Source organism: Trichechus manatus, unplaced genomic scaffold (genome assembly GCF_000243295.1).
Source record: "Trichechus manatus latirostris isolate Lorelei unplaced genomic scaffold, TriManLat1.0 scaffold00020, whole genome shotgun sequence".
Classification (NCBI taxonomy): Eukaryota; Metazoa; Chordata; class Mammalia; order Sirenia; family Trichechidae; genus Trichechus; species Trichechus manatus.
The window spans coordinates 13,641,536-13,653,847 of NW_004443956.1; the positions used below are offsets into that span (position 1 = coordinate 13,641,536).

General features: G+C 48.4%; 1 protein-coding gene and 1 pseudogene across 3 annotated transcripts in view; both read right to left on the bottom strand.

Moving 5' to 3' along the window:
- PRKAG2 (protein kinase AMP-activated non-catalytic subunit gamma 2) overlaps nucleotides 1-2,110 on the bottom strand; it is a 405,892-nt gene extending 403,782 nt beyond the window's left edge. For 2 of the 3 annotated variants that reach the window (XM_023727953.1, XM_004372778.2), the window contains exon 1: nucleotides 1,439-1,552. In XM_023727953.1, coding sequence (XP_023583721.1) covers nucleotides 1,439-1,552 — 114 coding nt within the window. Of the gene's footprint in view, nucleotides 1-1,438 lie in introns of all 3 variants that reach the window. The other variant, XM_023727952.1, reaches the window with a different exon arrangement.
- Nucleotides 2,111-10,927: 8,817 nt separating this feature from the next.
- LOC101360994 (protein tyrosine phosphatase type IVA 1 pseudogene) lies at nucleotides 10,928-11,423 on the bottom strand (annotated as a pseudogene).
- Between the last annotated feature and the right edge of the window lie 889 nt (nucleotides 11,424-12,312).

The window sequence follows — 12,312 nt, forward strand, 5'->3', positions numbered from 1 at the left end:
AAACGGGAATATTTATTTTCAAATAGAATGCACACTCGGGTCACTGTCGTGGCCACACAGCAGCCCTGGGCCCAGCCTCCTGCTCCATGCGCTCAGCTGCCCACGCGGCCCTGTACACGGCTCCCGGAATCAGGACAGATTAGAAATCTGGTGTCCCACCCCTGGACTCCACCCAGGGACGGATTACCCAATAAGCAAGGTACGCACGGGCTTACTTGTGCTTACTTACTAATTCGTAGTGCACAATTTCACCTGTTTTTCACCGCATCGAAACCCATGTGAAACTGTGCATCACAGATTAGCAAAGAAGCACAATTAAACCCCTGCGTACCTAGTTTACTGGTTAAGCCGCCCCTGACTCTACTCTTTGTCGTCCAAGCGTTATACACACATCAACCGGAAAGTTTCAACAGGAGGACCTTGGAGAGAGTCTAAAAGTTAGACCTGCGTCCAATAAACACAGGAGGGAAGTGCTAATGGGGTTCGGAGTGAAGACTAAGCGGCCCGCTCCCGGGGGCGCCCCGCCCGCCAGGCCGCAGTAGGGAAGGACAAGCTTCAACCAGGTGTGGGCGGGAGGTGGGCGGGGGTACCCACGGCGCGCTCTCACCCTGCTCCCAAAACCAAGTGTGCGCGTGCGTGAGTGCGTGTGTATGTGTGTAGAAACCTTTACCTGGTCGGTAGAGGCTGGGGGTATGACTCAGTCGGGGGTTTTCTGACCAGTAAAGGTAAGGGCTGCGGAGTAACTGCCACCACCCCCAAACCCCTGCACCGGGAGGCAAGGGGCCACCTGCGGGCTACCTGTGCATGCAAGCCGCAGGGCAAGCGCATGACCCCCCGCGCACTCCTGGACTGCACAAAGTCGAGCCGCAGACGGATCCAGACCGCCAAAGTCGGGGCCAGGTGCCAGCTGGGCCCAGACTGAAGTTCGTGGCAGCTCTAACGGGTCAGGGCACCCCCAGTCCTCAAATACTAGGCCCGAAATGTGCTTCTGGGGCCCGGCGAGGAACCGTGGCCGAGGAGCCTCCGCCCAAGTCTGGAGACACCGCGAGAGAAACTGGGGGGCAGCCCCATTGCAAAGCGCAGCCACCCGGCGAGGCTCCCCGCGCGGCCCGGAGCGCGCGCCACTGGCCTGCGGCTCCACCCTCATCGCCCGTCGGCGGCCCGCCCCGCCTCCCGGAGCCGGGCCACCCGGTCCTCTCCCAGCAAAACAACCCAGCGCGCCGCCCACCGCACCGGAGCCCTCAGGGTCCCGGAGACGCCCCGCGCCTGCGGCCGTCCCAGACAGCCACCGAGACTGGGCTGCAAGCGGCAGGAGCTCGGCTCCGGGCCCGCCCTGCGCCCTTCCCGGAGCGGCCCGAGTGACACGATGGTCGCGGGTTCACGCGGGGCCGGCGCGCGAGAGGGCCGCGAGGCAGGAGACGGCTGCGGCAGAACTCACCGGAATGTGCACGCGCAGCGAACGCCTCTTGGGGCTGGAATTTTTCTTGCCGCTGCTCCCGCCGGCGCTGGAAACATCCTTCTTCTTCTTGGTGTCCATGGCCGCGCTTCCCATAACTTTAACCCGAAGTTAATTCCGGGCGGCTTGCTCCTGGAATCGTCCTCGCCTCTTCCCCTGGCCCCGCACTTCCCTCCCCTCTTCTGGCTGTCGGACTGGATCCCTTCCACCTCTGAAGACACCTTGCGGGGACTTCCGCGGGGAGGGTGGAGGGGCACTCGCGGCCGCCGCCACCCGGGAGGGAGCAAGCGCGGAGCTCAAGCGTCCTGTTTTTCCTACTGGCTCATCGGGACGCCAAAGCAAAGTCCAAGGCCGTCCTGTGAGGCTCTCAGCGCCCTACACATGGCAGAGGGCTCCCGCCGCTACCGGGTGACAAAGTTTCCTTCCCTTTGCCAAGCAAAGAAGCATTTTCCACCTTCTCGGCCCCTCCCACAGGCTCCTAAAGGTAATCTGGAAGGCAGGTGCAATTAAAAAAACAATTTGGAAAAACAGCCCTCCTCTGTCCGGGCCTGGAAGGAAAAATCTGGCGAGAATAGGACAGTTTGCACATAAATATCATCCCGGACCGCAGAATCAGCCAGCCCGGGCCTGACGGGTCCGTCCCTCCAGCAGCAGGGGCGGGGAGGGAAGAGGAGGCGCCAACGCAAACACTGCTCTCAATTGGGCGAGTGGGTGTCGGCGAGCCACAGTGCGGGCGGCGGCTTGCGCTGCCCTGCCGGCCGAAGCAGAGAGGAGGCCCGGCCGCCGCGCCTTCCCCGCCGCGCTGCCACCTCAGGCGGCCGCGCGGGGCCGCAAGCAGCGAGGCAGCCTGCCCGGACAAGGAGAGCCGTGAGGCTGGGCGGGAAGGCGGCCGGCTTGGAGCAGGAATTGCGCGCGCCGGGCGCCCCTCGCTCCTGCTTCCCCGCACCCCAAGCGGCGCCCTGGCCACCGCGTCCTGCGGCCCTGCTGGCTGCAGCGGCGCTCGGGGATTGCTGGGAGCTGGCTTCTGATGCATCTTGTCTCCCGCGGTCTCTGTTTAGACCTTTACAGCACACGCGCGCCTCTCGGCGCCGCAGAAGCTGCAGCACCAGAAACCCTAGCTTTCGGTGGGACGGCACAGACCTGCATGCCCTACTTGCCGGCCAGCGCGCGGGGACCGGCCCCACCGCTTTGGGAGCGCAGGTTCTCAGCTGCGCCCACCCCCCTTTCTCCCTGCGGTCCGCAGTTGCGCACTGTGCTGCGGTAAGTGGCAGTCTAGGAGATCATTGTCACCCGACGCGGCGTAAACCGCGTGGTTCCGGAGACTGAGAAGAGAACGGGTGGGGGAGGGGGCCCGAAAACCCAAGACCCGATAATGCAGACAAGGCGTGGTCGAGCCGCGGTTTGCCTGTCCAACACCGCCAAGGGCCCTCGCAGAGGTGGTGCCCCGCTAGGTGCGCCCGGGTGTGGCGCGTCCTCAGCCATGAGACACCGCCCTCTGGGCTAGAAGCTGGGTGAGTGCAGGGTCGGGAGTCGCCTCCCCTTCTGCTCTAGGTTCTGAGGACGCAGTGGACCTCGAAGGTCAGTCGAACGCCGGGAATGCTGACATCAGTTCAGCTGCTCTAGGAATCAGTACCGCGGTGAGGCCACCCCGAGAAAGAACGCGACGCGGGCAGCCTCGGGGTCACCGCGGAGGCCGGCGAGGAGACAGCCTTAACTCATCTGTACGTGCTGGAATTCTTAGTGTTCTCTCCTCAGAGTGGCGTGGTCCGAGTCCCTCGTCTGGAGAGTTTGTGGGACAATGCGTCCCTACCATCCCTTCGTTAAAAGGTCGGGCCCCCACCTAGAGAGAAGCAGCTCTTGTTTCAGCCATCTTTCCTTTTCCAGCCCAAAGTCCACCAACTTGTGTAAACCCCTCTCCATATGGGGTGCATTTATATTCTTCCTCCTCGCCTGCTCTGCAATCCAGACTGTAAAATGTCTCCAGCCCAAGAGCAGTGCCTGACAGACGAAGGTGCTCTGGAAGGGACTAGTCTGGGCCCTCCCAGATGTGGCACTTCTTGCTTTGATTCCTGACTGGCAGAGCGTGGAGGATTTCAGGAGACACAGCAAGACAGTATTCATTAAGCGCTCACGGGCTGGTTAGAAGTAGAAAAGGGTAGGTAGCCCTTTAGCCTATGTGATGTAGTTTAAAGAACTTAGGGAGCCCACCCTCATCCCCTAAACACTAAATTTCATCTCTTTCACTTAAAATTTTGATCTATGTCACAGTGGTAATTTCCCAGGGTGTAAAACACAAAGCTATCATCACTCATTTACACTTTAGTATGGCTATTTTGGAGCCCTGGTGGCCCAGTGGTTAGGAGATACGCTGCTTACTGAAAGGTAATTTGAATCCACCAGCTGCTCCTTGGAAACCCTATGGGACAGCTCCTCTGTGGGTCAGAATTGATTCAATGGCAACGGGTTTGGTTTGGTTTATGGCTGCTTTTATCACTCCATTGGATAAGAACTGGTTTTGAAAGGAAGGATGGAGAGATCAGAAGGGAGCGAGCTGGTGGAAAGGGAAGGCAGCCTTTCAGAAGGAGCCTCCGGTGGGAAGGATTCAGAATGGGGAGCCATTGTTATCTCTCATACTAAACGTTTTGACTGGGGCCTGCCCTGGTCAATGTTGGTCAGTGTTTAGCAACTGTCATAATACTACTGTTGATAATGGTTAGTGTAAATAAGTACAATTATTCATCAATAAAATTGATTTGTTCTGCATTTATTTTGTTGGAGTACATACTTTACGACCTGGGAATTTTAAAGAAAAGCATTTTACTGTACTGCCTGCGCTTTAAGAGCCTTTTTTTTTTTTTTGTCCTGGAGCCCTGGTTGCGCACTGGTTAAGCCTCCACTGCTAACCGAAAGGTTGGCGGTTTGAACCCACTAGCCACTGGGAGGGAGATATGTCAGTCTGCTCCCATTGAGATAACAGCCTTGGAAACCCTATGGAGAAGTTCAACTCTGTCCTATTGGGTCATTATGAGTTGAAATCTACTCGACGGCAAAGGGTTTGTTCTTCCCTGTTCAGTCATGGCCAAGGAAGCAAAACCAGAACAGACTCAAATTTTTAAAATTCGGGTGAACCGGAACAGTAACCAAAATGGGAAAAATCAATCACAGGTGAAATCCCTGCTGGAAACTTAATCTCCCTCTTAGAAAACAAGGGTGGCTGCACATTGCAAACAAATCTCTTGCCCACTGGATTTTGAGCAGTGTTGGAAACAGCTTTGCTAGGCTCAAAGATGGCTGCCAACTAATCCGCTCTGAATATGCGTCATTCTCCACAGTCCTGCCAATAATTCAGTATTACACGTCAGGCTCCTGAAAGGGCTCAGTGCACCTCTTCCAAGTCTCCCATTCCAGGGCTTTGACCCATAATTTTTTCCATTTCATTTATCTTGCCGGAACACCAAATTGTAGCAGTTTGAGTCTGTTCCACTTTTGCTTCGTTGGCCATGACTTAAGCAGTTCAAACCAGTTGGATTCCCTAGTTTTTTTGTCCCACAGGTTAATACTTCTGGAATCTGGATGTTTCTCATAAACAGTGTTGAAAGAAGCTTACCAGTCTTTTTTTTTTTTTCCCTTCTGTAAAGGTATTAAAAATTGAGGGCACATCTTCTGATCAACAGAGTACTTAGAATGTTTTGCTTTGGGCCATCTCCAAACTCCCATCTTCACGTCCATCTTGCTTTGCACGCAGTTTTTAGCCAGTAGCTAAATGTGCTTTACCCAAGAAACATTATTGATACAGTGACCCCGAACATTAGTTGTTTCTAAATGCCCTGACCTATCACCTCCTTCTCAGGATCAGGACCAGGGTGAGGCAAGTGTGACACAACTTCAAATGCACAATTTAAGCTTAGGGGCACCAAAAAAACTCAGTCATCAAGATAAATAGTATTTTACTCACAAAAAAAGACCAGACTTACTGGCCTGACAGAGACTGGAGAAACCCTGAGAGTATGGCCCCTGGACACCCTTTTAACTCAGGAATGAAGTCACTCCCAAGGTTCACCCTTCAGCCAAAGATTAGACAGCCCCATAAAACAAAACGAGACTAATGGGGCACAACAGCCCAGGGACAAGGACTAGAAGGAGGAGGGGACAGGAAAGCTAGTAATAGGGAACCCAAGCTTGAGAAGGGACAGTGTTGACATGCTGTGGGTTGTTAACCATTGTCATAAAACAATATGTGTACTAACTGTTTAATGAGAAACTGTTCTGTAAACCTTCTTCTAAAGTACAATTTTAAAAAAGATAAATAGTATTTTAATGCAATATTTTAAAAATTAAAATTAATGCAATAAATTCTATCATGAGCAAAATATCAAAATTTTAAATAACAATATTACTGATTTTTCCTTTTGCCTTATGCTCCAATATTGCTAATCTCAGCACATCTACTGATCCTGCCTTTATGTAAAATTTTTATTTAAAAAAAAAGTATAAATACTGCGTTAAAACGTCATTTATCTTGATGACTGAGATTTGTGGTGCCCCCTTACCTTTTAGGGCAAATGCCTTACTCGCCTCACCCTATAGCCCTGCTCTTTCTGTTGATGGAAGGATGATAAGTAAAGGTTGAACAGGATAGTCATGTCATGGAAACAACCTTGTGTGCACTAAGAGCAAGACTTGAGTCCTATCTGAGCACCGTGCTGACTTGCTGTGTGACCTTGAGCAAGTCCCCTAGCTTTCCATCTGTAAAAGGAGTGGGTGGTCTTGGGAAGATTTCTGGGACCTCTTTAACTCACTCACCAATAACCCATCCTCTCTGGTAAAATCACCAGTTCCCTGGTCTATGACAGGCAAGGAAAGCTCAGACTCTACCTGCTGCCATCCCGGCTATCTGGTTACAAGGAGTGGGTGAAGAGATGGCTTCACATTCAACAGTTGGCTTGTCCTTGGAAAGGGATTTTAATTCAGATGAAGTGGATGAAGCACTTCTGGGGAGGAAAGTATTTGTCCCTTATTTAAAGGGAGGCACATGGCCCAGTGGTGTGACTGACTGACAGAGATGGTGGTCAGTTTCTTGGAGTTAACTCTGGAGGTGGAGTCAGGAGTCTGAAAATCTCCCTCCTTGAAGCTGCTCTAAGGATACTTCATGGAGAGCTAGGAATTAGAGTTTCAAAGATCAAGCCTTGTAGCAGTATTGAATGGCAACATCAGTATACACGATTCCCCCACACTTGGAATGCACCACTGGGAGCCCTGGAACGTCTTTGACAGCTTTCTTTCCACTTAACCTTGAGGCAGAAAGTGAAGAGGAAAAGATAAGATAAAGCACTCTGGAAGTGGTTAACTGGGTTGGAGTCCTGGTTATACCACTGACTAGCTCTGTCGGAACCTGGGCAAGTGATTTAATCTAGTGCCTCAGTTTCTCATCAATGAAGCAGAAACAATGCCTCCGTCACTGCGTTATCTTGAAGATTAAAGAGATAATTCATGGAAAGCACCTGGCATATAATAAGTGCTCAGAAAGCCAAGGAATTAGCTAGATTGCGCGTTAGCTCTCTTACTCAGCTGCCTTTCAAGCGGAAATACCATGCTGTGCTCTCCTGAACTGAAAGAACATGAATAACTGTTATAGATTGAATTGTGTCTCCCAAAAATGTGTGTCAGCTTGGCTAGGCCACTATTCCTAGAATTGTGTGATTGTCCACCATTTTGTCATCTGATGTGATTTTCCTAGGTGTCGTAAATCCTACCTCCATGATGTTAATGAGGCAGGATTAGAGGCAGTTATGTTAATGAGGCAGGACTCAATCTATAAGATTAGGTTGTGTCTTGAGTCAATGTCTTTTGAGATATAAAAGAGAGAAGCAAGCACAGAGACGGGGGACTTCATACCACCAAGAAAGCAGTGCTGGGAGCAGAATGTGTCCTTCAGACCCGGGATCCCTGCGCCTGAGAAGCCCCTAGACCAGGGGAAGCTTGATGACAAGGACCTTCCTTCAGAATTGATAGAGAGAAAGCCCTCCCCTATAGCTGGCACCCTAACTCCTAGACTGTGAGAGAATAAATTTCTCTTTGTTAAAGCCATCCACTTGTATTTCTGTTGTAGCAGAGCTAGTTAACTAAGACAATCACCAAAGTCTTTAGCCTGGGTGGGTCAGTTGGACCAAGAAATCCTAAACCAAGGTAACACTGGAGTTAAGAAGCCCAGTTTTCCCTTTAACAGGTGAAACAAAGATAAAAGAGTAGCTGGTGTTGTTCTCTTTCAAAGCAAGGCAATGGGCAATGACATTGAAAACATTTCAGAGTTCAACAACAAAAATGATTTGAAGGTGAACATATATAAGGAACATTGTCAGTTGCCTGCTGTCTTAGGCTGAGTTATCTAGAGAGGTAAAACCAGTGAAGCATACATATAGAGAGAGATAGAGACAGAGAGAGAAAGAGAGATTTATCTCAAATGGCTCATGCAGTTGTAGAGACTGGCAAGTCCCAAGTCCATGGTTCAGGCATCAGGCTTGGAGGCTTCTCCTGACTCACGTATCTGTGGTGGCTGACGAAACATCGGCAGGTCAGACGGCAGGCCACTGGCTCATGGTCTATGAAAGCTGACAAATTCAAGACTGGCAGGTAAGATGGCAGGCTGCTGGCTCACAGGCTGTGGAGACCAATGAATCCCAAGATCAGCAGGCAGTACAGCAGGCCACTGGCTCAAGTCCCAAGAACCAGAGGTCAGATGATGCTGAGCTGGATGCAGGATCCAGAGCGAGTGGGCAAGCTTTGCCAGAATGTCCATATATATATTGGATGCAGGCCACACCCCCAAGGAAACTTCCCTTACAACTGATTGGCTGGCTACAATAGGTCACATATAGAGGATGGCCACATCATTACATAAAATTTATGTGGAGCACACATGTGGAGCACACTGGACTCAGGGTAGGTAGAATTTGTGGTACACATATGTCCCTCTGGACTTGGAGGGTAGGATTTGTGGGATGAGGCAAGAAAAAAATCCATAGTACCTACCAAAAATTCCAACACACTCAATGAGTCAGAATGCATTTCATTAATGAAACACATGGTATCATCAAAAATTCAAAACAGAAAATAATTGGGTCTTGAAAAGTTAAATTGCAAACCTCTGTATCATTATGGACATTTTATCAGGATGTATTCAGTTGCAACCAACAAGAAACCCAACCAACATTGGTGTGCTAGTCCTGGGTCTCTTTGCCCCTAGGTCCATTCCTTGCCTTACTGCTCTTCTCTGTGTCACAGCAGAACAGACACCTGAGGTCTGTGTTTCCCATCTGCCATCTGAGTTCCATCAGTGGGAGTTACTGAAGGAGATTAGAGCACAGGGAGTAAGGGAGAAGCCAGAGTATTTCTCCACCTCCCACTCTGCCACTGGGGACCTTTCCAGCAGGGGCTGGGTCTCCTCCAAAGTCCTAGTTCTATTGTACAGGTCTAGTGAAGTTCCAGCTTCCACCAGTGACTCCCATCCCTGGCCTCTGGCAACACCACCTTCTCCTTTTGACCCTCCAGCCATGGGCGAGTTGGCTGGGGAGTAATGCCCTCCTGTTTTTTGCTAATCTCTGGATGATTTCACTGTACCTTGTTTGGCTTTTCAGCTTTTTTCATCACCCACATAACCAATTGTCTGTATTAAATTTCCTCTGATTTAAAGACTCCAGATGGTTTTTGTTTTCCTGATTGCACCCCGACATAAGCGACTTATGCAAAAAAGTCATTTATTTATCACATAAAAACATTTCTTATGTTAGGCAGTTGGAGGGTCAGTGGCTCCACGATACGATCAAGGACCTGCAGGCTCTCTTTATGTTTCTGCTCTGCTGTCTTCAGTACCTTGGCTTTTGGTTCTTAGGCTAATGGCCTCACGATCACAAGGTGGCTGCCACAGCTCAGAGCATCGTGTCCTCAACAACTGTATTGAGGCAGGGAAAAGATCTTTCCAAGAAGCCCCTAGCTTTCCTTTCTGCTCATCAGTCATGATAGCAGGGCATGGGTGTAGCCAATGCTTGGCTTATTCCAGTGGTTCTCAACCCTGGCTGCCCAGTAGACTTACCTGGGGAGATCTTTAGAAAATGACACTGCTCAGAGCCCACCCTTGGGATTCTGATTTAATTGGTGTGGGGTTGGCCTGGACATCGTTCTTTTATCTATATACATTTATATATCATTTATTTAGATGTTTAAGCTCTCGCAGCTAGGTTTTTACAAGCTGGTGAACACTGACAAATCATTTGTCCCACAAAACTATAACCACACATTCCCAGACAGTATAAATATATGGTTGAACTAACATTAATACACATCACCATTTTATCAATTATATAGTAAAACAAATGATCAAGTATCCACATACTGTTACACAGCTCAAAAGGCCTATAAAAATTAGAGTCTGCTCAGTTCATTAGGAGAAACCCACTTCTTTTTTTGCAAGCGAGGTTGGAAAGAGAAGGAAAAAAAATCACACATCAAACAAAAATAAGTTGGTAAACAATTTTCAATTGATATGGGAAAAAATGGCAAGAATTTCAGAAATTTTATGATTAAGAATTGTTTTAGCTACAACAACAAAGCATTTCTGCCTTTGAAAAATACTTACTAAATTAAACAGCATATTCTACATGTTCTGCACAAGATAAAGGCAAGATTTTACTAAAAATATTTAACAGCCTTCTCCCATTCTTTTTCAGGCCCTCTGAACTGCAAACATTAACTGTAAGGCTTTTTTTTTTTTTTTTTCAAATGGTCTGGAGACATTAAAGACATGTGTTTCTGTACAATGTAGTTTTTTCAAAATGATTTTCCATAAAAGGACAAAATGAGATTTGTAGAAAGACATTAAATGACCACTGTAAGACTTGGTAAAAGTCCAGCAAAAATCAATGGTCGTGCAAACCTGATGTATGCTGGTACGAACGTGGAGATGTAAACAGAAAGTGAGCAGGCGAAAAACTATAGGTCCTACTTTCAATGTTGGAAGTGACTGAAGGAATAAACCACATAAGGTCTAGAGTGCTCATAGTTTCTGGGATTTTTAGTTCAGTATGATACTAAAAATACACAAGTATTGTTCTGGGTATTTTGGCACCTCATCTCTCTAAATTTCTTATATATTGATAAGATTCTGGCACGAGAATAGATGTAAAGAAGACTTATAACAATACTGCATGATTCAGAAAAGGTCAGTTGGTACAAATGATACGCACATTTTAAATGCTGAACAGTAGGAAACCTTTGCCAAGCGTCCAGAGAGGTTGATCATAACCTAGACATGGAGGCTGCAATTCTGTCAACTTTGTAGCCTAGTAAAACTGCTTTTCAATACTCCTGTGCGGTGCAAGTTTTATTAGACTCATTCACTAAACTAACATGTAGGTAAATACGCATGGTAAACTGTCTCAAGTTCCGCTTCCAAGGCAATACCATCAGGCACTGGTGTTATTGAATGCGGCACTTGTTTCTATGACAATTGGAGTCTGTGAAGCACAGCCATGTTTTAGGACGATACTTCTCCAAATACAAAAGTTGCTTGCTGTTAAAAGCTCCGTGCCGCTTTTGTCTTCTGAACTGTATTGCATCTTCATATTTAATTCCACCTTCAATTAATGCTAGGGCAACAAGCACTGAAGCTCTCCCAAGACATGCAGTACAATGAACAGCAATACAACGGGTTCTTCACAAAACTTAAGTTTTACAAGACTTAACCAGTCAACAATCTGGTTGGATGGTGGTGTACCATCATCAGAAGGCTGATGGAGAACATGGATGCCTTCTTCTTCCACAAGAGCAGTGTCTTAAGTTGCCTCACATACGCTTACTATCGTGGTAAGTTCCTCTATAAATTTAAGGTCACGTTGGTTGGATTGTGTATAATAAGAAATCTTATGTTCTTGTATGTGACTTCTACAGGAGCTGGGCAGTTCATTGAGGCCATGTTAACTTAGTTAAAAAACACTCATTAGGGTTATGAAAGAATTTTAAAAAGTGAGTACAGAAACGATGTAAAGAAACTGAAGTCTACTTCAAAACAATCCTCTTGAATATGACGTTGGGAGTAGTGGAAAGTGAAATGAACCTCCTAACGAGAAGCAGCAATTCTTCAATCCAGTGACACGGAGACAATAGAAAGGAAGGGCACTGAAGTTTGCCCCATCCGGGTCAGAACTCTTGAACATTGCTCTGCGGATTTCAATTCAACACTCCTGTGTCTAGGTTAACTGCTCTTTATGGGGGCTTTTTGGTGGAGTAGTAATGAATTTCTACAGTGCCCTTGTCTGCACAGAAGTCGTGCTGTGCCTGCCAGTAGTCTCCCCTGCCCTTCAGAAACTCCATAAATGCCTGACCAAGAACACCACAGAACTGAGGAATATGTTTACTCACTGAAGATTGCGGGCTAATCATACAGCCGGTCCCAGGGCCGCGGCAACACGGGCGGCAGCTGTGACAGTGGCAGAGGCTGCAGGGCAGAGGGCAGCGGTGGTCGCTGCGGGGCGTAGGCGGCAGCGGTGTAGGCGGCTGGGGCACCAGGCTCTACCATGTGGTCAGCTGCTTCGAAGAGAACGCGTTGCCCACCTGGCCAACAGCAAAAGGAGCCATTGCACGCGCCGAGGCCATTCTTTTGTATTTTTTAAATGCTCGTTGATGATTCTAAACTACAGAAGAAGAGGGACATGGTCGTCAGGTTCGAACATTTTATGTAATTGTTGGAAATCATGCAACCGAGCTTTCAAAGAATAGAGTGTCTATTTTTTTTTTTTTAATATTTTATTGTACTTCAGGTGAAGGCTTACAGAACAGATAGTTTCTCATGTAACAGTAACACA